Source organism: Stegodyphus dumicola, chromosome 2 (assembly GCF_044657685.1).
Source record: "Stegodyphus dumicola isolate Sdum_Otavi_A_Nest chromosome 2, ASM4465768v1".
Classification (NCBI taxonomy): Eukaryota; Metazoa; Arthropoda; class Arachnida; order Araneae; family Eresidae; genus Stegodyphus; species Stegodyphus dumicola.
In genome coordinates, this window is record NC_140769.1 from 100,788,814 (window position 1) to 100,815,026 (window position 26,213).

At 32.0% G+C, this 26,213-nt stretch overlaps 1 protein-coding gene across 1 annotated transcript in view; it reads left to right on the top strand.

Moving 5' to 3' along the window:
- obe (activating signal cointegrator 1 complex subunit obelus) overlaps positions 1-26,213 on the top strand; it is a 231,708-nt gene that overhangs the window by 95,215 nt on the left and 110,280 nt on the right. The window contains exons 14-16 of the mRNA XM_085810960.1: positions 4,832-5,023; positions 16,067-16,291; positions 18,093-18,212. Of these exons, the coding sequence (XP_085667086.1) occupies positions 4,832-5,023; positions 16,067-16,291; positions 18,093-18,212 (537 nt within the window). The remainder of the gene's footprint in view (positions 1-4,831; positions 5,024-16,066; positions 16,292-18,092; positions 18,213-26,213) is intronic.

Below are 26,213 nucleotides of genomic sequence, written 5' to 3' on the forward strand. Positions count from 1 at the left end.
GTAATTCTAAGTTGAACTCAATGTTTTGCTCATGTTTTATCCAGTCTATTTCAGCATTTTTAAGTTCTTCTGCTGTGAGGGGACCTGCAATCGTTTGTCATTTTTGAAGTTTATTAACAAACCGTTTAACTAGTGCAGTTACTCTTAGTACTTTTAACAAACAACTATATTTCCTTAAATCTAAAATAAATTTCAAATTTTCTACCAAACAGTTATTTTGCACTGTACTTTCAAATTCTTTTTTCAGCTCTAAGTCTTCGTCTATAGATTTTAAGTTCTGTCTCTCTCAGTAGGCCAGTATTCAGGTGATTGGCTTAGCCATGGTGGACCGTGCCACCAAAGCTGGTTTGTAGCTAAATTTGCTGCAGAAATTCCTCTGGACAAGATATCTGCAGGGTTATCCTGACCAGGGCAATGAGCCCAATTATTGGTATCTGATAAAGATTGAATTTCTTGTATTCTATTTTTTACGAAAGTTTTGTATTTACTAGATTGTCCCTTAATCCAACATAACATAATCATTGAGTCAGTCCAAAAATAACTAGAAGTATTAAATTTAAGACATTTATTTACTTGATGGATTAATCTTGCGAACAATAAAGCTCCCATTAATTCCAGTCTTGGTAATATAAGACCTTTCAGAGGAGCTACACGACTTTTAGAACATATAAAAGTAATACTTATCCTTCCATCTTCAGATATAGCTCTTAAATACAACATAGTTCCATAGGATAAAAGAGATGAATCTGAAAAAGAATGAATTTCAAATGAAATAAATTTACAGTTCAAATTTGAAAAACAACATCTAGGAATCTGGAGATCTTCTAAGTGTTCGACTTCACTGCACCACAACTGCCACTTGTGATCCAGTGACGATGGAAGTTTGTCATACCAGTCCATGTCATGATTCCACAGTTCTTGTAGAATGCACTTCAACTTTATAATGAAAGGTCCAAGAAATCTGATAGGATCATAAATACGACCCACTAATCGAAGAATAAAGCTTTTTGAAGCAGTTCCGTTCTTGACAAACTTTGATAATTCTTTTACGTTGAAAGATATACTGTCCGCATCTGGATCCCAAACTAGACCCAACACCTTGGATGGTGAGCCAAGTCCCGTACTTGAGCTCTTTTCCTCATCGATGTCGAACTCAGCATCTTTCCACAGCTTACGCAGTTCCATGGAATTGGTTTTCCATTTTCGTAATATCATGCCACATCTTTTGAGAATTTCTGCACTCTCAGTTGTAATTTTCAAAGCAGCTTGCAAGTTTTCTTCGCCTCCAATTAAATCTTCGACATAAAAACATTCTGATAGTAATTTGCAAGTATCAAGAAATTCTTGTTTACATTTATCAAAATGATATTTCAGAGTTACAGCTAATAAATATGAGCTTGGTTTTAGTCCAAATAAAACTCTACTAAAGTTCATTTCTTGATATGAATTAGAACCGATATCATCAGTCCAGAAGAATCTAGTAAATTTTCTATCACTAGGATCGATCATAATTTGTAGATACACTTGCTTTATATCCGCTGTAAAGGCGATTGTATTTTGTCGAAAATTTAAAATCATTTCAAAAAGATTTGGATACAAGTTTAGTCCTTTAAATAAACAGTCATTAATTGAAAGTTGGTCTCCTTGATGAGAAGAACCATCAAACACGATTCGAAGTCGACTAGTAGATTTGTCCTCGCGAATGACCGCATGGTGGGGTAAGTAGAATGATTGCTCAGAATATGACACTTTAATATCTGACGACGAATTCTCAATGATACCGTCCTTACGATAATCATCAATTAGCCTTTTATAATCCTCATAAAAAGCTGTATCATTTCTAAATCTCCTAATCAGACCATCAAAACGTTTCCGAGCCACTTCTCTATTATTTGCTAATTTCTCCTGCATACCTGGTTTCCACGGCAACTTTACACAATACCTTCCATCTACGAACCCAACAGAATTATTAAATTCATCAAGTATCTCCTGTTCCACTAAAGTCAAACACTCTGCTTCCTTGTTTTCAATACCTAAACTTTCCAGTTTCCAGAAATACCTGAGTTCAGTTGACACAGTGCTTTGATCACCCAAAACTAAGTTTACAGCAGCCATTTTACTCAGATCACCACAATTTCCCTGCAAGGACCATCCAAGTTCTGTGTTTACAGCTACCAAAGACATATTTAACCTTTCAAAACCTTTTGTCAAATTCCAATAAAAATCTATACCTATTAACAAGGAAATTTCATTATCGTCTGACGCTTGATTATATCCCCACATTAAAGTTAATCCCTTGGCTTCCATTTCAGCTCTTGTACTCTCATTCGGCAAATTAATCGCAGCCCTCGAAATTTCATCTGTTTCCAACACCTGTATTACGACTTCTTTTCCATCTAAAATATGTCGCAATCTTATTTCAACTCTGCGACATGTTTGCAACCAAGGATCCTTTGCTCCAAATGAATAAATCTTTAATGTTTTTGACCCTAGACATTTTAATCCCAACTTCATAGATACATTTCTTTTAATGAAACTTTTCTCACTACCGTTATCAAACATTGCAATAACTATACCTGACGATTTACGACCAACAATTTCTGTCCTAACACACTGCAATAAAATCATATTCCTATCATTTACAACTGATTTTGAAATAGTAGGCTGAATTTCCATTTCCTTTGGTTTTTCTTCTTCCGGTTTTGAATAAGATTTACACTTGCTAGAATTTTCAAATTTAAAACAAATAGCTTTGGCATGTCTACCAAAGCAGAATGAACACTGTTTAGCATTACATTTTTTCACAAAACAGTTCCTTTCCTTAATTAATTTATCCCTTTTTTGCTGTACAGTCATGTTTTCACATTCAGTCTTACAATGACCTTGACCACAGAATAAACAAACTTGGGAAGTTTTCGCCATAAATTCCGTTACCGGCGCGTGTTGATTATTATAACTCTGGAGGGAAGTTTCGTTTCTGATTTCGAAAATTGTTTTGTTTGTGTTGGTTAGAATGAAAATTATTATATGATGATACATTATTAGAATTAATACGGAATGCCTTTTCTTTTGCACTAATAGCATTATGTAAAAACTTCATCAATTCCTGTAAATCATGACAATTATTTATATTTTGCTTTGAAAATTCAAGAGTCAATTCTACTGGCAGATTTTTTAGTATTATGTTAGTCAGTATTGTTATATGTTTCCGATTTGACATTTAATTCCTCTAAACATCTAATTTGAGTTTGGGCTTGAAAATAAAGGTTACGAAGAGCCTGGATGTTGGAAACATTTTTTACAGAGTTAATAAATTTGACAAGTGAGCATTTATTAAAATGTTTCTTTGGCCAAATGTTTCAGAAATTAATTTAACAGCCTGTTTATAATTCTCTGGAGTAATTGAGAATCCTTTAATGCTAGCTAGGGCTTTACCACCTAATAATGACTTTAAATAGTAAAATTTGTCAACCTCAGTTAAATTAGAATTATTATGCACAGAATTCTCAAACTGATTCCAAAAATCTAAATATTCTGAAGGCTCACCATAGAATCGAAGTGAAAGTTTAGGAAGTTTAGTTCTGTTTTCTAAATGCAAATTTTTAGTTTCTACGTGAACATTTTCTGGATTTACTGTTTGTTCACCTGACTGATATTGAACTTTTCCAATTGATTTAATTTTGTTTTGCAACTTTACTTTAACTGGTATTATTTTTTCGTTATATTCATCTACTGTGTTAATTTCATCCTTAATTTCTTGTTCTTCTTTCAACAATTCATCAATGTCACTATTTAGTATGTTAATAATTTCAATTTTACTATTCAACTGTTCTAAATATGAATCACATACATCTATGTCAATATCTGATTCATTCAAATATCTGTTTATCTTTTCTACTAACTTTAAAGTTTGTTCATGATGTGTGTCACATTTAGTTCGAAGCTTTAACAATTTAGCTATTTTCACAGTTTCTAGCAACAAATTTTACCCCTCAAATACTTTAACAATAAATTCTAATTCTAGAATTCTAAGAAAACAAATTGTAATATTCAACAACACATCACACTTCAAAGCATTAACAATAAATTCTAATTCTAAGAAAACACATTTTCTTACTTGCAAATACATTCAAACTTCCAAATATCAATGCAAACATTCAGTAAATGCGAAACCGAAAGTTGTAAATTTTTACCAAACAAGATCAACGACATCAAACAACTTTACTACTTCAACAATTATAAAATATTCTATTCAAACAAATTTTCAACTAAACTATTTACTCACCGCACCATTGCGATATTTCCTGACCGACAGCACCACATATTATGAAGCGATTAACGATACGTATGCGAAATTCGAAAGGCGAGTAATAACACTTGACGATTCTTGTTCGAACGCTATTTTTGTTTCGACGAGTTTGCATTTGTCTAAATTTGATCTTGATTTGGTATACAAAAATACATGCCGATAACTTTCATTTATATTTAATGAAAACACCAAAATATATCACAGTAATACAGACACATCGCAAGGGCGAACTACAGTTACATAATGTAAAAACACAGAAGAATTCTTTCAGCGTCCCAGCGCCCTCTATACTAGGAAAAGTTCGAACATCAGTATTCTGGAAATAGCAAAGTCATTTGTATGAAAAGTAAAAACAGTATTAAATTTGAATTGGTTTTAAGTGGATTAATCATGTCAGGTTTTTATATGAATAGATGTGAATTAATAAAAATTTGCAAAAAAAAATTTGCAAAATAAGAATTTTAAGTCATGCTGAATTTAATAATATATGCTTTGTAAGTTAAAGTTAATATATCCATTTAGGTACTAAAATCGAGAAACAAGGAACTTCGACAACTCTTTGAATGTGGATTTGCTATTCATCATGCTGGCATGCTGAGATCTGATCGAAATTTGGTGGAAAAGTATTTTAGGGAAGGTTGCATAAAAGTTTTGGTGTGCACATCTACATTAGCCTGGGGTGTGAACTTACCTGCGAGAGCTGTTATTATAAAAGTAGGTTTTAGTTTTAATATTTGTATGATCTAAAAATTTTTATATGCAGAGAAGTACTGAAGCTTATATTTCTGTATGCTGTACGATAGGAAATGTGTTTTCAGTGTAAATTTAGAAATGAAGTATGACTTATGTACCTTAGCCTCATAATTTAAAATATGGTCTGCGATAATAGCGGAGTTTTATAGGATAAATTCATTTGGCTTTTGTCAAAGTCTTTCTGAAGTTAATGGTAATTGTTCAATTTATGGAAATAGATCTGATTTAGTTTGATCATTAACAGGTAAGCAGAAATTCACATAAATGTATTTAACAGTATTAATATATTATTTTCTAGTGAACTATAGGGGATTCACAGAGGCTGGGATGAACCCTTTGCTAAATTTGTTTCTAATTTGCTAACCAGTTGCCTTCGTATTTGCTTAAAGCAGATGAATTATATGTTAAAAGCAAAGGAATTTGAAGGATTAATGATTGAATACATGAATAAATTTTACAGATTGGCATGAGAAAAATTACTTAGCTGCTTTACAAGATAGGTTATTGCAGTAAATAATTATAAAATAAAAAAATTTTGATTGGGAAGAATTCAGTGATGATGAATTAAAAGTGATTTTTAATGTTGGCTATACATAGACATGGGATATGAAAGAAGAAAAATGCCTATGGCCAGAAGAAGATAAAATAAGGCATAATTTAATATCATATTAAAATATGAAATGAGAATCTTTGGGATTTTGTTGAAATAAATTTAACATAAAAATTGCCTAATGAAATTCCTAATAGTGTAAAAAGAAGCTGGACTCTTTATAGTCTGTATGCATGTAGTAGAACTAAAACAGAACAAGCTTTCAGGTTGGTAAACTATATTTCCACAATAAGAACTGTTTTGACTGTATAACATATTTCAAATTTTATCACAATTCCCTTAAATGAGAAATTTCAGAGAGAATTTAATCCTAAACCTTATGTGAAAGCACTTTTGAAATATGATTGCATGATCATAGAATCTACTGACAAATCGTGTGTCGTAAAAGAAGGAAATAATGTAGGCAGTATCTGACATAAAGTGTCCCATATAATTAAACTTATTTCATTGATTTATAGGCCCACCATGGCTGAGTGGTAAAGATGCTGAACACTGGTAGTTCGGTCTGAGATTCGAATCCTGCGAACGGGCTGGCTGCATGGGCATTTTCATGTTTTTCCCCATGTGTAACATGTATACGAGCCAGTTCCCTTAGAAAGTCCTCCACGAAGGCATCCCTTCCTTCAGGCAGATAGCCCTCATGTGCTTTGCGATAACTAAATAATCCAATCCAATCCGTTATTTTATATTATTTGTGATATTTAACGTCTTTTAATACCTTTTAATTTAAAAAAAAAAGTGTGTTCGTGCAAAATATTTGTGTTTTCTATATATTATATTCTTTTCTTTTTATATTTTTTAAAATAACAAGAAAGGTGAGCCCTATTTTAAAATTTCCACGGTTTAGCACTGGTTATGCAGAGGTGTTTTTAAAAACATCTAGGCAAAAAAAAAAAAAAAAAAAAAAAAAAAAATTCGTTTAGAAAGTAAATAATGTGTTCCCGTTCCCGTTATTAAATCCATTTACTGCACCATTTTTAAGCTTGTTTTTGTGAGAAGAGGATGTTAATTTTACTTTTTAAATACTCTGCATTTGTTTCTATTGGTGTACTTTTATAATGCCTAGAAAGAGAGCAAAGAGTATTGCATTTAACAGTCTCACATCCATAACTTTAAGCAGTATTGCTTCCCCAACTGGTTTTCAAAAATCAAGTGTTTCTCGGATTCTGAGCAGACACAATGAAACTGGATCATTTTCTACAGAAAGAAGGGCAAATGTAGAATGAAAAGGATTTTGAGCCAGTTCCAAAATCTGGTTGATTCTCTCTCTGAAATAACATTGTTAATCCAACAAAAACTAGCATAGACCTTAAAAGAGATCTCTTGTCTATTGGTATATCATCCTTCAAATGATGGTGTAGACTTCTCACTGCTGGTCAGAAGGCAAGATAGCCGATTAAAAAACAACTTTTGGTGCATCAAATGAAGCCAAAATGTTTATTGTGCTCCAAAAAATATGAATCTTGGATCATAATGACATGGAAAAGGTTGTTTTTAGGAACAAAGCTCTTTTTTTTTTTTTTTTTTTTTTTCATGGTTACGCATCTAACATTGTCAGGACAAAGCAAGGGTGATTCAGTAAGACCTCAACATGTCCAACAAAGCATAAAATAACCTCAAAAACAAATGTTTAGGGGTCTTTTCATTGCAGATGACACTAGAAGTCTGGTTCCTATTAAAGAATAATAAATTCATTGAATTATATAGAAATTTTTAGATATAAAATTGTGCCATTCTTGAAGAGCTCTGCAGGGACATTTCAACATTAATACGCTCCATGCCACATTTCCAAATCGCTCTGAAGGTTCATGTTAAAAATTAAAATTATTGTGTTAAATTGGTCTGTAAATTCACCAGATTTAAATCCAATCGAAAACTTGCTGCACATTCTCAAGAAACAATATCATTGTCATACAATTCATCATAGCAAAATTAATTGTTTAACAAAAGAGCGTATGATTAAGAATGCTATAAAAGTATAGTTGCATGATGAAGTAAAACGTAGATGCACAGGACTGTATAGTTAATCCCTAAGTGTATTCTAGAGACCATTTCTGCTAAAGGAGGGCATATTTCCTGTTAATATCTTTATTATCACTCTAGATGAAGGTATGTATGTAAATTATCAAAAAAATTGCTTTGTCCCAATTAACTTGCACACTATAGGATATTTGTGAAATATGATAAACTGAAACTACCCAGTAACCAAAAGAAAGTAATTATTTCTTTTCTTATTATAAATTTATCGGTAAATTTAAATGAATCAATGTCCAAACATTAGTATTTAATTCCATTTCTTGTTAGTTAAGAAACTTAATAATGTTGTTCAAAAACATACAAAAAATATTGTAGTGATTCTATCAACAGTTTTATATAAAAAAAATATCTTTAAATGTTAGATTTGCTTGTGAATGTTCTATGAATGTTATCTATGTTAGCAAACAGTTATCACCTAGTGACTATGCTGAATTTCAACATGGGGCTCTTACTGATATGATGTTTGGCCACCCTTGCTGTGTTCCATGCTCTGAAGTTTATAATTAATGTTGTTTAATTTTTCAAATATATATATATACATTCTGTAGTAAAACACAAGCGATTGAATCCATAATGAACAGCCAGAATTTTGATATTGTAGAATGCTGAAACTATGAGTAAGGAATTTGCCAGTCAAGGTATATTTAATTCAATTTTTATTTCAGCAAATATGTTGCAGCCACAATCAAGTTGGCACATCAATTGTGCCTATTCCAAGAGGTTTACATTTTTGGTAACTTTGCAGCAAGAAGGAAGCAGCAGACAGACAGCAGTCCAGTTAGGCCAAAGCATTGAAAGCAAGTGTGTTATGTTCAGACTGAGTTAGTTTTGGTTCTCAGTGCATTTTGATTGAATACTTTATATTGCTGTAAAATTACTATTGGTAGCTTTAGTTCCATTTACATCATCAGAATTATGTAAGAATCATATGACCTGGATTAAACTAGAAATGATGCAGTGCAAAGAGAGGTTATTATTTTTAGAATCGAGAAGGGAAATTTATGGTGCTAATTTAATCTTTTACATATTCGTAATTTTTCTTGTATGTATATATATATTTGTTCTTGAACATAACACAAATCTGAGTTAACTTGCTGCAACTTAACTTGCCAGCACTAAAGAGAGATGGATATTTGATTTTGAAAGAAAGAAAAAAAAAGAATTTGCAGTGCACCATGAAATGCGGTAGTTATGCAGTTTTCATTTCCCTTTGCTCTTTAATGATCTCCATAATAAAATACATTGAATGGTTAGCCAAAGCAATGTGACTAATAGATTTAATATACATGTTTCTATTGTTAATTCTGACTGTAAAAATATGCTGCAGATTTGGATAAAGGGAAATAAAAAATTTAATGTGGTTTAATTAGACACATATTTTGCCTGTACTGGGCAAGGCCATTGGAAGCTGGTAGATCATCTGAGGTTTGATTCTCAGAGGTCAAATGACCTAGTTGTATTAAGTTTTTATAATTTTCCCCATATATAATGTGAATACAAACTATCTCCTTTGTAAAATACTCCATGAGATATCATTTGTAAAAAGGCAGTTAAAAATAATGTGCTATAATAAATAACCAAGCTTTGTCAAGCCATTTCAAAAGTTCACGAACTGCATGATTTCTTCAGAACAGAGCATGTGAACATTTGTTTAATCACAAAAACACACATGGTTCAGAGCAAAAGTCTTAGAATAGTGAACTATAGTTATTTTGGTGTGACAGATGGTGCCATAGAGGCGGTTGTGTTTTCATCTATGTGAAGTGCTTTTATGAAGCATGTTAGATAAATTTGGACAACATCAAAGCCTCTGAAATTGTAAAGAAGCTTCCCAAGCTAGGGAAAATTAATTTTTATTCCTTGTGCTACCACCAAACAATCTTTTGACTAACATTGAACTTGACAAACTGTTACGAAGCTAGGAACACTGTATCATAGGAAAGGATTGGAATGCTAAGAATGTTGACTGGCTATCAGTCTGATGTATGGTTATCAGCTATCAACAGAAAAAGAAGAATCACAATTATGTGGAAAACAATCCTGTCTCTTTGTTCATCGCTGAGGAAGCTACACCTTAGCATCCTATGCAGACGGCATTACATAACGGACTTTTTTCTTTCATCTGAAAATGTCTCAGTGTCACTCAAGATGATCTCATATTTATCCACAGATCACATTCCAAAGACTTCCAGATTAAGCAAAGCCCTCAGAAAATTCCAGTGCTGAAAACAAACCGTAGACTGGAAACTTTTTCATAATACAGCCCTGACTTCCCTCATTTGATGTGGATATTTTGAAGACTGAAAATGACATTGATGCCACAGTTCAAAATTTTGCTGTAGAACTCCAGGATTTCCAGCAGAAAGTTACATTCATCACTAACAACGATTACTAGGATGGTAATCTACCTTTAACCCTTTCGCTATCCTCTCCTGTCTACGAAAATTCCCCCTTCCTAGCTGCCGTCTGTTTTTCGTGTAATGTTGTTTTCTCTGTACATCATAACTATCCATACATGACTTTCATAGTGAATGAATGTCAATGAATATTAATTAAAATTATAAGGAAATAAAGCATAATGAAAAAATAATAATATCTCTGCTTATTTCTAACAGCAGGATAATTTGGTAACATCTGATCCAGGCAGTCCACTCCTCCCATTTTGTTGTTGTAATTTTTTGTAATTATTGGTTTTTTTACAGTTCTTTTCCGTGTTCCAACATCAGTCATCAAGTTATTATGAACTGTACTCATCAAATGCATATCCTTCTTGTCTTTCCAATTCACAGCCTCATTTTTTCTCTTTTTCTGCTAAGTAGACATTGAAGCCATTTCTCACTGTCTTGTATCTTGTGTAAAACAGCGCGAATATTCATAAAACCCGGGGCAAATTCAATAAGGAATAGAATGCCTGATTAGTGCTACGCTCTAGGAGGTATTAGAACAAACAAAAATAAAAACTCAAACAAGTAAACATTTAGAAAGCGTTTTAAATATTTAAAAGTTAAAATGTAGAAAAACTCTTGAAATGCGTTACGGCTGCCCTGCGGAAGTTTCACTTGAACACGCTAGACACTTTACGGACGATGAAGAGGTTAAGCATCAAAGATGTAATAACAAAAATAAAAACTCAAACAAGTAAACATTTAGAAAGCGTTTTAAATATTTAAAAGTTAAAATGTAGAAAAACTCTTGAAATGCGTTACGGCTGCCCTGCGGAAGTTTCACTTGAACACGCTAGACACTTTACGGACGATGAAGAGGTTAAGCATCAAAGATGTAATAACATAGTGAACAAGCCCAGAAAGCAATATAGTAAAAATTAGAACTCTGTCATTAAGCCAAGTATAGACAGACTCATAAGACTAATTAAATTACTTATCAGTTTACACAGGAGTAAGTTATACAGCACAAAAATTGATAACCTCAATCTGGATGATGGTTCTTTTTGGAGTTTTGCAAGAAATCTGAAATGAGACTTCCACAACTCCTGACCAATCAAAATGTTGGACATCTTTGGGTATTCTGACAGGGAGAAATCGGATATTTTTGCAAAACACTTGAGTGATCAATTTAGGCTGAATTTCTTCCCAAACAATGATGACTTCGATGAATTTGAAACAATGATCAAAAACATCAAAGACTCGATCCAAGAATGATTTGATATATACTCATCTAATAATTTGATCAAATTCACGAATCCTCATGAAGTCGTGAAATTCATTTCACTTCACTCAAGAAATCAATTCCATAAAGGTGCCCGGAAATGATGCAATTATTAACAGAATGATGAAGAACTTCTCACGCAGCCTTGTTACAAAATTAATAAGTTTTTACATTGCATGTCTCACCAGATCTTATTTTCCAAGACCTTGGAAGCATAAGAGCATATTTTTAATGTCAAAACCTGGCAAGTTATAGGCCAATAAGTTGTCTGTTGATACTGGAAAATTTTTTAGTGTATCCTTTACAACAAACTGAAAACATACGTTAGCTGATGAGTACAGTTTCTGGTAAAGCCTATCTACTATCCACCAGCTCATCAGAATTACTGAGAGTTCATCGGTGCAGCTCTCCACAATAAATCCAATGCATTCATCCTTATGCTAGACATGACTAAAGCTTTTGACTGTGTCTAGCATAAAGAACTAATTTATAAACTTGTAAAGATAAGTTTCTCAAGAGAAATCATTCAGATCTTAGCTTCGTTCCTTGATAGCCAAACTTCCTTAATTCGGCAGGCATCTATATCTCAAAATCCTTATCCAATCCTTGTGGGCGTCTGCCAAGGATGTAATCTACAGGGTTCGTTTGGTCCTTAAAAGTCCTTAAATTTTTTAATCGATTTTTGATCCTTAAAAGTCCTTAATTTTGGCTAAAATCAGTAGAAGGTCCTTAATTTTAATCATCTGAAATTTCTCTCTGTTTTTACGACTGCCGTTTTGGGTGTGGATTAGCATTTTGGAGGAATATTTTTGGCGATTCACTGACGTATATGGTTATCTTTTGAATAGGTTCATGGGTTATAATTTATTTCTATTTCTAATATAAATGATGGAATATTCGAGTTTCTAAGCAAGAAGAGAAACATAAGCATTTCGAAATTCATTTTTTCTAATAAACAACTTTTTGCATTTGGGGTTGTGAATTCTTTTATTAAACGATTCTAAATTTGATGACTTGTTCAACATTTTGGCGATTTTAAGATCAGTTTCTATAGAAAATTTTTAATTCTGAGAGCTGAGAATTTTTCGGAAATTTTTTTAAAACATCATAACATTGATAAATTTCATTAAAATAATGGTACTGTATTAGAATTATATTTAAGAAATAATATTAAAAAATTTTTATTTTTCGCTGTCGTATTATAAAGTTTCATTTTGATAACTTATTATACAATATTTTGAATCGGAAAAATAAACAAGGTATAATGCTACAAAGCATAATTTATAAAACAGCCCTTAGTAAAAGCAAAATTAGTTATGTAATTAATTAAAAATGTCCTCTTTTTAATTTTTTCATAGTAAGCGTTTTTCCCATGTAATTCTCTCATATTATTCGAAATTCTCAGAATATGCATCAGTTTTCTCTATAAAATTAATTTTACACTTTTTCCTTTTTTTTTTTTTTTTTTTTTCCAAAACATTTCTGGCTTTTTGCTGTTACAGAATTGGTTGGAATAATTTTTTCTTTAGTATTTTAGACATTGCAGCATGAAAAGTTTAGAAGAATTTGAAGGCAAGATTTATAGACCCACGATTCTAGAAGATTCAAGAAATATGTGACAAAATGAAAAATGTCTCCATGGTATCAACACGTAATGGATGTATTTTACAGAAAGTTTGCGATGAATTTCTTACTTTTTGGAGAACGTCTGGAAGAACAATGGAAACATATTTGAATGTTTTACTCCTGATACTAGAATGTTTTTTTCTTAACATGTTTATCTTCCCTTTATTTTCTCTACTTTTCACTAGACACAAGCATGGAAAATATCAAAAATGCTTCTAATCTTATCACTTGGGCAGGCATCACAGAAAAAGGTTTTTTATTAATAAAGAAATTGAAAACTTACAATTTAAAAAAATCATCTAATATGTCTAAATGCATCGTACGCAGAGCTGGTGCTAGGCATTTTCCCACTCCGTGGATCCTAAATTCTGCTACCTAGTGCTTTTCTAAATTCTGCTTCCAATGCCTGCTCTAAATTCTAAAAGTTTTGCCATTTCTAGATTTGTTGTTTTGCATCACTAAATTCTAAAAATTCTGCCACACCAGCTCTGTAACCGGCATATAACATATATATTTCATATTTCTTCTGAATGTTCATATTACTAAAGAAATAAAATTAACCACTTTTTCTGTACATTCTAAAGGCATTTAGTGTTTTTTAGAATAACAGAAATCCTTAATTAAATCCAAAAATTCTAAAATTAAAAGGAAACATGTTGAAGAAAGAAACTGAACACATAAAGAAAATTATTCTTCAGAGATATGTGCAATTATTATTATGTAAATTACCCAATTGTTTATGATTTCAGACTTTACTATAACTTCCCATTTCTGTTTCTTCATATGATAGAGTTACTGAGCCAGATTAAATTAAAATTAAATTGTATAATCTTTTACACTAGTACACACTTTTAGTTTGAATTTGACTGTTCTTGTTTAATTATGCCACCGTGAGCTGTAATTGACTTTGTTAGCATCGGAACATGCCTTTATGTTCTAAGTTGTTTTAAATAAGAGGCTTATTTAAACCTTTGTCTGATATTGTAGTTACTTTCAGACACAGTGATAATTTGCTTCACGTCTCTCGGTGTGGGGGAGGGGGACTATTTAACTTTTACCAGATCAAGTAAACTCTCATAGGTACTTTGTGGAGAGGTTTACAAGTTAGGAATTAAAGCACTCAAAGACTAGCAAGAGCATTGGTTTGCATATTGAGAAAAATCTCTAATTTGTTGGAAAAGATGCTTAAAGAGAAGGAAATCGATATAAACTAGCCAAAATGTTTGTGAAGGCTTGTAGAGACATTAGATATTTTTGAAAGCAGGAAAGATAAAAAAATTAACAACGCCTTTGCTGGGAATCGAACCGCGACCCCAGGAATACTGGCCCAGTGTGCAAACCACTGCACCACGAAGGCTCACCAAGAAGGTGGGTAAAATACCTTATATACTGCCCCTTTTAAAGGGCGACTGGATTTTTTAGGGGACCCAATTCTTAAATTCTGGGTGTGGAGAACCATCATCCAACACCCTTTCAGTTCGGGAAAGATGAAAAATTAACAACACCTTCGCTGGGAATCGAACTGCTGACCTCTGGAATACCAGCTCAATGTGCAAACCACTACATGAAGGCTCGCCAAGAACGTGGGAGAAATGCCTTATAGGCTTCAAATTAAAATGATGGATAAATATTTTGTTCAGTGTTGTTCTTACAAAACATAAATGTTTTCTAGCTTTTAATGTGTAATTTATCCTAACATCATTTAAGAATCAATGTCATAAAAATTGCATGTATTTTAAACTGCGAAATTTTATTAGATTTGGATTTTAATAGGGCTTTTTTTAACAAATATTGTTAAAAAGTAAAATTTAATAGTGGCCATGTAAATCTGTAATGACTAAGGTTATCTAATTACCTAATTTAATTATTTATAACTAACTACTTACCCTTAAAAATTATCTCTTCATATTAAAAAGAGTTATTTTCTTTCATTAATATCTCTGTGGTCACAAGATAAAACATGAAATTGTAAAAATTCAAGTAAAACTTATTCTTTGCATCTACTGAGACTTAAAATAATATATACAAAACAACTTATCATCTCTGGTGCTTTAATGGCTTATTAGAACCTTAAAGTATATTAACTGAGTTACAACCCCTGGAACTCTACATAAAGCTATGACATTAACTGCATTAGGCAGAGCTTGACTAACTTTCAACACTTGCCAACCATGCCTACATCAGGCTTTTCAGGTTTGAAGCAGCAGAGGGACAACATTCAGTCAGTTGTCATGAATCATGCTGATTATGATCTTACTTCTCATTTTAACTCATGCCATTTGACATAAAATCTCCCTGCTATTTACTAAACCTCTAGACTGACCAAGTATGTGACAAAATGAGACATAAAAAAAAATCAACATAAAGCTAACTATTAGTAAAACGTAAATGTCACTTATCTTCTTTCAAATATATCCAACTATTGTAAGTGTAAAATATTTAATGCTACTTGATAAAATGCATGAAGTTTATTTTATTCTCAAACTTATTAATAATTATGTTAGTTAATTCATGTTTAGTAATAATGCATATTACTTAGGGATCTGTTTTATTTTTAGGATGGTATTACAAAAGTGAAATTCAGGCATAGAATAATATTTTTAATTGAATTTATTCAGTTCTCATTTGCTCATAGGTTCTTATTTTTTTTTTTTTTTTCATTAATGGTCCTTAAAAGTCCTTATAAGTACTTAATTTCCATGTGCAGAAATGTGTACGAACCCTGAATCTATCCAAGGATCTATCCTTGGACCGCTACTCTGTATTATATATGCATAGGACTTCCTGGAATTCAAGAAGGTTCTGAATACCAAAATTAAGGTCTGTTAATTACCAGCTGAATGTGCTGATCAATATGCAACAAGGAAGAAGCATAGGAGGATATTTACCTCCAATGTATATCTTTTCTCTTATGTAATAAGTTTGATGGTTTGGTTTTCCTTTCACAAATAGTTGCAATTATAAACTTAAGTTATAATGTATTGTTGTTGATGTAATTTAGATATAAACATATTTTTAAGGTATATTTTAAATTTTTGCTCATTCTTTGATTTTCCTGCATATAGGGTACAGAAATTTATGATGCAAAACAAGGCAGTTTTGTTGATTTGAGTGTTCTGGATGTAATGCAGATCTTTGGTAGAGCTGGAAGGCCTCAATTTGATAAAAAAGGAGAAGGCATTATAATTACAACTCATGATAAACTATATCACTATTCATCATTGTTAACTAGACAGCATCAGATCGAAAGCAAATTTATAGACAAAATTGCTGACAATCTTAATGCAGAAGTAAGTGCAAATTGAAAAATTATGTATGTATAATATGAAAATTAGGTTTAGATTATTGTGACATCTCTGTTTTAAATTTAAGTACACAAAATGGGTTTTATAACTTGATAATAAAAATGAAGCTTATTTTAATTGTGCTGGTATGCCAGCATAAAAACACTGTTCGAAGTGTATTATAATATAAATTGAGAATTGTGACTGTTTTTTAATATTTTAAAAGGTTCAAATGTTTTTTAAGTTTATATATAATAAAAAAAAATATAAAAATCTTACAAGTCTCATAGATAGTAGTCTTGTAAGATTAACTATAAAAGTAAATCTAAAAGATGAAAAAATCTGTTTATCTTAATTTTATCATTTGTTCTATTAATTAAGTCCACTATGAGTATGTAAACGATAAAAGTCTTCATACAGCTTTCTGTATTTTATATGTAAATTAATAAGAAATGGTAAAAATGTATGAAAGTAACTGTGTTAAAATGAATTTTTGTCATTAAATTTGCATAAAATATGTAATTAGCAACCATAACAAATGTAAAATTGTCCTAGAATTCAGGGCTGGGCAGTCTTTTCCAAGGCTACTTGTCTTTCTTCATGGCTGCTTCTGCTAGTTCTACTTCTGTTTTTCCATGGCCTACTTCTAGTTTTTTTAAAGTGCTGCAGTCCAACAGATATTTATTACAACTGAATAATAAATGCAGAATACGAACTTATCTGCATAATTAAAATAAAAAGAAAAACTTACCTCTACTTTCCTTTTTTAAAAGGATCCAACAAGGACATTGCATCTAAAATGCAAGAATAGAAAGATACAAAAAGGATAATTATATTATAGTCACACATATAATAATTATGTGTTTACTATAAAAAAATTCAAAATACTTTAAATTGTCATTTCAAATTATAAAAATAAGTGAATCATGTTCATCTGAAGTTATTTTTGAAATTATAGTTAGAAGACAATCTGCATACTTAATCTACTAATCTTTAATACCTCCATGTATAATTACTAACTGCTTGTTTTGCTTTGGATTTAAATGATTGTCTGTGAAATGGGATCCTATAAAGGTCATCCTGTATGTGCCACGAAACTTCAATTTGCAATCTAACACCTCAAAAAGTTTATCATTAGAGATTCAGGGAGTTTTTAAAATATAAAAGTTAATGAGATTAAAAAGAAATTCCAATTTGATATTGGTATGTAGTAGATTTCAACTTAATACCGATGTAAATTTAAGTTAAGCAGTTATAAATAGGCTTACTTAACTGATTTAAGAATTATTCCCTTAGAAATGAAAATTATACAACATAAGTCTTATATTTAAAATCAAATATTCAAAATGGCAAAAGTAAGAAAGAAAATTGCTGTGAATTTATTTCATTGTAAATTAACTTCATATGGAAATGTGCACTTACTTAGTTAAGAAAAGTTGTTGGCATTCCAAACATAACTGCATTTATTTTGCTGTGTACCAGGCTTGTAAAAGTATTTTACAGAAGTAAATATGCTCTGTTTTATGAGAATGAGAAACTCACAAACTGAAAGCAGTAATATTTCATATTTTTTCCGTTGAAGGTTAAAAAGAAAATTAAAAACGGAATACTTAAAATGTTTTTGTTTTTATATGAATTCATCTTATTATAGAAAGAATCACATTTTTTTTCATATTCAAATATAATTTAGTTATAACATTTTCTGTATGCAAAATTTTCAGTCTGTAAATACAGAAATATTTATCAGGAAAATAATAAATTTTATATTACTGTTCTGTAATCAGTTTTACTGTTATTTACCTTTTAGATTGCTCTTGGTACTGTTGCAAACATTGATGAAGGAGCAGAATGGCTTAGTTATACATATTTGTATGTTAGGATGCTTAGAAATCCACACTTTTATGGTTTAAAACCTTCTAAATTAAAGGTAAGTTAGTTAATTTAAATTTAGACCTATACAGTTACAATAGATATAGATTTTTTTTTTTTCCCCTTAAAGCATATGATTAACACAGTACAAAGTCTCAGATCCGGACGTTCAATATCCGAGCCTCAAAACCGGCAACAACTTTTTTTTTTAAATGCTTTACACATGCACAGTTGATTTTTTACCCCATAGATAAAACATGCAGAGAGTCCCGATTCTTAATATCCCTTCGGCACTAAATATATACTTCATTATTGAAGAAACAATAATTTAGCATACATTTCTGTGATCAATGGTTCGGTCCTAAGCTGCTTATCTGCTTGGCATACATCTCAAACCAATTTACATAGTAACATCATGGATTTTACATGTACTATTATTTTATATCCCTGATGTCAACCTGGCGAATCACTATTTATTATATCTTGCTTTCATCACCGCATGTTTATCAACACATTACAACTTGAGTAATGACTTATGCAGTGATGCCCAAATAATTTTTCATATTAGCACAAAGAGTATAGTAATCTTTTATGTTGACATTATTATGCTTGGCAATGATTGCAGATTTAAATTAAATGTGCTAAAGTATTGACAAGGAAAAATTTAACAAAAATTTCTATCCATATTCTAAAAATAGATTTTGTTAATGATACTCATAGGCCAAAAGATTACATTTAGTGCTATTTGAATTAAGAATAACTGATTTAGATTGCTCTTGGTACTGTTGCAAACATTGATGAAGGAGCAGAATGGCTTAGTTATACATATTTGTATGTTAGGATGCTTAGAAATCCACACTTTTATGGTTTAAAACCTTCTAAATTAAAGGTAAGTTAGCTTTAATTTAAATTTAGACCTATACAGTTACAATAGATATAGATTTTTTTTTTTTCCCTTAAAGCATATGATTAACACAGTACAAAGTCTCAGATCCGGACGTTCAATATCCGAGCCTCAAAACCGGCAACAACTTTTTTTTTTAAATGCTTTACACATGCACAGTTGATTTTTTACCCCATAGATAAAACATGCAGAGAGTCCCGATTCTTAATATCCCTTCGGCACTAAATATATACTTCATTATTGAAGAAACAATAATTTAGCATACATTTCTGTGATCAATGGTTCGGTCCTAAGCTGCTTATCTGCTTGGCATACATCTCAAACCAATTTACATAGTAACATCATGGATTTTACATGTACTATTATTTTATATCCCTGATGTCAACCTGGCGAATCACTATTTATTATATCTTGCTTTCATCACCGCATGTTTATCAACACATTACAACTTGAGTAATGACTTATGCAGTGATGCCCAAATAATTTTTCATATTAGCACAAAGAGTATAGTAATCTTTTATGTTGACATTATTATGCTTGGCAATGATTGCAGATTTAAATTAAATGTGCTAAAGTATTGACAAGGAAAAATTTAACAAAAATTTCTATCCATATTCTAAAAATAGATTTTGTTAATGATACTCATAGGCCAAAAGATTACATTTAGTGCTATTTGAATTAAGAATAACTGATTTAGATTGCTCTTGGTACTGTTGCAAACATTGATGAAGGAGCAGAATGGCTTAGTTATACATATTTGTATGTTAGGATGCTTAGAAATCCACACTTTTATGGTTTAAAACCTTCTAAATTAAAGGTAAGTTAGCTTTAATTTAAATTTAGACCTATACAGTTACAATAGATATAGATTTTTTTTTTTTCCCTTAAAGCATATGATTAACACAGTACAAAGTCTCAGATCCGGACGTTCAATATCCGAGCCTCAAAACCGGCAACAACTTTTTTTTTTAAATGCTTTACACATGCACAGTTGATTTTTTACCCCATAGATAAAACATGCAGAGAGTCCCGATTCTTAATATCCCTTCGGCACTAAATATATACTTCATTATTGAAGAAACAATAATTTAGCATACATTTCTGTGATCAATGGTTCGGTCCTAAGCTGCTTATCTGCTTGGCATACATCTCAAACCAATTTACATAGTAACATCATGGATTTTACATGTACTATTATTTTATATCCCTGATGTCAACCTGGCGAATCACTATTTATTATATCTTGCTTTCATCACCGCATGTTTATCAACACATTACAACTTGAGTAATGACTTATGCAGTGATGCCCAAATAATTTTTCATATTAGCACAAAGAGTATAGTAATCTTTTATGATGACATTATTATGCTTGGCAATGATTGCAGATTTAAATTAAATGTGCTAAAGTATTGACAAGGAAAAATTTAACAAAAATTTCTATCCATATTCTAAAAATAGATTTTGTTAATGATACTCATAGGCCAAAAGATTACATTTAGTGCTATTTGAATTAAGAATAACTGATTTGTTATTTATTCACCAACAAAATTAAAGGATGAAAATAATTTTTCATATTAGCACAAAGAGTATAGTAATCTTTTATGTTGACATTATTATGCTTGGCAATGATTGCAGATTTAAATTAAATGTGCTAAAGTATTGACAAGGAAAAATTTAACAAAAATTTCTATCCATATTCTAAAAATAGATTTTGTTAATGATACTCATAGGCCAAAAGATTACATTTAGTGCTATTTGAATTAAGAATAACTGATTTGTTATTTATTCACCAACAAAATTAAAGGATGAAAATATTTTTAGAATTTCGGGAAAGCACTGGAATCCAAAATATAGGGGTGGCAAAAATTTAGAACTTAAGAGACCCACAAAGACTGCATCAAGCAGTAAGATAGCTAGCGCCTGCCCTCAATAAGTGTGAAGTATATGTGGGAATTTATTTATTCAGGATTCAGATAAGCCTTAAGCATGTGCAAGAAATAAACATAAGTATAATAACTAACTTATCTAATGCAATCAGGCTTAATTGTTTCAGTGCACGATAAAAGTAAGACAAAATTTAACCGAACAACTTGCCTTTCATTGCCAATCTCATGATACATAGCCAACAATGTATAGCAGACGGTATTAAGCTAGGCTAAAATTAATACTTGACTGATTCCAAGAAATTTCAGCCAATATAGCAGATTTTGCTATTCCTTGACTTTCTGATTTGGTCCAGCTTAATTATTTTTTGCAGGCTGTTTTTATTACAGCAATTTTATGAAAATTAAGGTTACAACTTTCGATCATGTCGAAAAGAGTTCCTAATTCTGGAGCTGCAATAGGAGCTAAAGCAAAAGCACACTTCGATGTTCATTAAACAAAAAGTGGGCTGAATGGGTCAGAAAGCGTCGCAGTGAGTATGTGCTGTTGACTGGTCCAATGCTAATAGCTCAAGCCAACATATGTGAAGAATGGCACTTAAAAACTGAGAGCATAAATTCAACAGACTGGTTAAACAAATTTTAAAATTCCCCGGTATAATGCAGTTGAGAATTTCAGGTAAAAAAGCTTCAGCTGATACTGAAAATGCTGAACTATTTGCAGATGAATTCATTGAACTTCAGTTAAAAGTTATCTCCAGAACAAATTTACAATGCTCATGAAACTGTTTTTTTCTGTCAATATGACACCTTGGCAACCTCTATAGAAAAAGCTCTAACTCGTGTCAAAAATTCCAAAGCAAGACTAGCAGTTTTAGCATGCGCAAATGCCGCAGGAACACACAAATGTAAACTTTTCGTAATTGGAAAAAGTACACGACCTCAAACAAAAAGGAGTAAAAAGTTTCCCGTATATATTGTGCAAATACTTGGATCGTTCAGAAATGATTGGCTCAATGGCTCTTACAACAAAAGTATTACACTATGCGAAGGGAAAACAAGTGAAATAGACACAAGAATGAACTACTCAGAATGCATAGGTGGAGCTGGCCACAAGCTGAACGGTATAAGGTTCCTGTGGAAGGAAGATATACAGGGTAGTGAGATCCATTGTTACATGGTGTCAGTGTGCGGAAATAAAGCACCCCCAAGGCATACCTTATCCCATTGATTGGCCAAGTTCAGGAGTGGAGTGGAGACCGCAGCCAAAGGTGTCAGCACAAGACTACTAGCAACATCGCATACAGCAGCAAATGTGGCAGCCATGTTGGATTTGATCATGACAAACAGATGCATAACATTCTACAAGATGCAGGAAAAGACAGAGCTTGCACAAGGAACATTGCAGGTGGTTATGCATGGTGATTTGAAGATGACGAATGTGTGTGTAAAGTGGGTGGATCTCGAAGCAAGACTGTGGACTATGCCTTGCTTGACATCATGAAGACTGCAGTCAAGGGCCCACATGTCGAATGTTTTGCCAAATTGCATGCAATTGTCCATAGGTGGTGCACCAACACCCCACACACTGGTTTACTAAAGCCCTTTGAGACCTCCCAGCCAGATAGCAGAAGTGTATTGACGTGGGTAGGGATTATTTCTAACTGATGTACTATCAGTTTTTTTGTTAATAAATTGTATTCCGCTGTGTGGCAGCATGTGCGTCATTCATTTCTGTACAACCTAAATAAAAGAACATGGATGACACAAGTGTTAGTGAATGACTGGTTTGAAAAATCATTTTATACCCAAGGCTCGGCAGAATTCGGTTGGTTTGCCTGATAACGCAGAAATTGTCTTGATTGCAGACATCTGTTCGGCTCATACTGCACCTAATGTTTTAGTGAAAGATAATATATTCATATTATTTCTTCCACCAAATTTTATGTCAGTCATTTAGCCTATGAATATCAGAATAGTGTGTGTGCTGAAATGCAAATATAAAGTAGAAATTTTAAAATCCATGTTAAATTTCTTGAATAATGGTTAGACTATTCAAGAATTTTTTTAATATTTTAGCGTAAAACATGCTTTGCAGAGCATTGCAAGATCATGGGAGAATGTGTCTCCAGATGCTTTAATAAATGTTTGACATAATTTATGGCTAGCTAGCATATTTCACGGTTGAGGTTGATGAGTATGATAGCTGCAAATGTGAATGTGTGAATGTTTTCGAATATTGCAAACCAAAGGTTAAATTTTCCAATTAATGGATTTTTTAAAGAAATGTGGAGAAGTGGTAATAAATGAAGAAGACATAACAGAAGTTTTTCATTGTGATGACAATGTCCCAATCATCAATCGATTAACGAATGGCAAAATCTGTAATATGGCTCTAGATCCATAAAATACCACTACCGGTAATAAAAAAAGTGACAGAGAGGTTATTGAAAATGAAAAATTTCAATTGACAAATTAGTCGGAATTCTCGACACAGCAATTACAAGACTTGAACATTAGAACTTTGTAACTGAATAAGAAATTATGTCTGTCTAAAGAATTAAAGAGAAAATATTAGCACAAAAAAAGCAATTTAAACTTACATTGAACGAAATGTTTAATAAAGTAAACAATAGTTAAGCTTTTTTTTTTTTTTTTTTTCCTGTAAATTTTGTTACCCTTTAGATCATAAATGCTTCCTTATTTCAGAAATCATGATTTATTATTTTTAATTTTATAATTTTTACATGCCATCTTACAAGTTTAAAATGATGATCTAATATCCGGAAAAATCCCAAATACGGAATCGTCACAGTTCCAAGGAATCCGGATCTCGGACTTTGTACTGTAATTCTTTTTTCATCAAGTCTTACATTTTATGTTCAGGTATTATTCTTATAGTTTTACCTTCTGTAAACACTATGTTCATATAAGTCTTAACTTTATTATCATGACTGTTGGTCGTATTTTGAATTATGCAAACATTCAAGTTTGGACTTTATTTTTAATTTTCTAAAAGTTAGAAAATTTAATTTTCTACATAGTCTCTTTCGTTTATGTAGTGATATTTGATAAAAGTTTATACTCATTAAAAAATAAAACAAAAAATGTAATAATTAGCCTTCAAGTATTTAATTTTAAAATTAGGATTGAGGGTTCAGTTAAAAAATAAATTGAAATAATTTGAGATTTATCTTTTTCCCTTTAATGTTATTCAGTTATACAGTCAAAAGTCATTAATCCGGACTCTTTGGACCTTCGGCGATTCCGGATTATAGATCATCAGTTTAAATCTGGTAAGATGGCATGCAGAAATTATAAAATTAAGGAACTACTCTGATATGCGCCCTCAAGTAGCCAAATTTCTTGCCAAATATTTTTGGCCATATTACTATCTAATTGTTGCCATATTACTATCTAAATTTTTTGTCTACATTTCGAACTTTAAGCCTAAAATGTCTCCAAAAACACGGTTTTCGCACATGCAAAAACTACGTTTTGAACACACGATATAAGCTAAAAATCCGAAACAAAAACAAAAAATTTAGATAGCAAAAACGTAAAGTTTCTAACCAAAAATATTTGACAAGAATCCATGTACATAGCGACATGTTTTAACTTAAAAAAACATCTACGAATGGCACACTGTAGGCAACGAACGAATCTACGAACTACGCACACCTCACTTTAATAAATTAACATAACAACAAGAAATTTCAAAGAATACCATGTACACAGAGTTCTGTTTCAACTTTAAAAAACATCTATGAATTGCACAATCTACACTAAAAACAAATCAAGAATATAAACTAAAATAAATTTCAGACAATTGAAAAAAACAACAATAAAAAAGGAAATTCATACCAAAAACAATGAATATAACATTCTACAAAATAAAAACAATAAAATAAAATGCACTTACCATAATGAAAGCTTCTTTTAAAAGCAGAAACATCTTCCCCCCCCCCCCCCGTCTTCTCAGATATAGAGCATAGAAAGTCCAAAATACATTCGTTAATAAAATTTCGCCAGTCACACAACTTCACAGTCTGTGAAGAAAACTTCCACGATTTTGCTATATCACATGCCTTCCTACGATCCAAATTTCGAAAGTAACAATAAAAACTTCCTCCAACGTTAACTTGCTACACGAAAACCAAGATCCAAACCTTAAACTCCGCTGACACCCACATACTTTATTAGCAACAATTTTACTGCAAACCCACACAACAGTCTATCAGAAACACCATTTTTCGTCCGAGTTCCCATATCAGCTCCGCATTTCGGACACGTCAAACTCCGTTTTAAAAGTTCCGACTCCCACAGAAATTCCAGAAATACACTACGATCCCCATAAATACATCCATGAACAAAAGACTCGTTAACAACTCCAACATCGTACCTTTTCATACTAAATTTACTCTGCACACAGTCTAAAATACGCGGCTGAAACCTTCCCACCACGTCTTTCATCGCAACATAGGCCATTTCAAGAACACATGCGACACAAACCAACTAACAATTTAAACTACTCCACCAAAAGACTTTTCAATGTCGACATGGTTGCCACACAACACGCAATCACGCCAAAAACCAGCGCAAAACACATATCGTCACATTTGGTGAAATTAAGGCGTTTATCAGAGTTGTACCAAAATTAAAAATATGAAACCATAATTTATAATATAAAGAACAATTATGTTCTAAAGGAAGAATGCTAAACTCGCGGCCCGGCCAATATATCGGCAAATAATAATATACGAGGGCTATCCAGAAAGTAGATTACGTTTTGGAATAAAAAAATAAACAAAGTATAGGAAACAAATTTTATTATATACAGATGAAAGCCACACTCAAATACTACTTTTCTACATAGTCACCATACAAATTAACGCATTTATCGTAGCGATGTACGAGCTTGGAAATTCCTTCGTCGAAAAATTCAGCCGCCTGCGCCTTCAACCACTTCGTTACCTCTTCTCGCAGCTGTGCGTCATCATCAAAATGCTGCATAGCCAGCCACTTCTTCATTGCTGGGAATAGGTGGAAGTCGCTCGGTGCCAGGTCGGGACTGTACGGCGGATGAGGAAACAACTCCTACTTAAAAGATTCAAGAACTTTACGAGTGACATTTGCCGTGTGGGGCCGGGCGTTGTCGTGAATCAACAAGATCTTAGAGCTCAACATTCCTCTGCGCTTGTTTTGAATTGCTCTTCTGAGTTTTTGGAGAGTTTGGCAATACCTTTGAGAGTTTATTGTAGTGCCTCTTTCC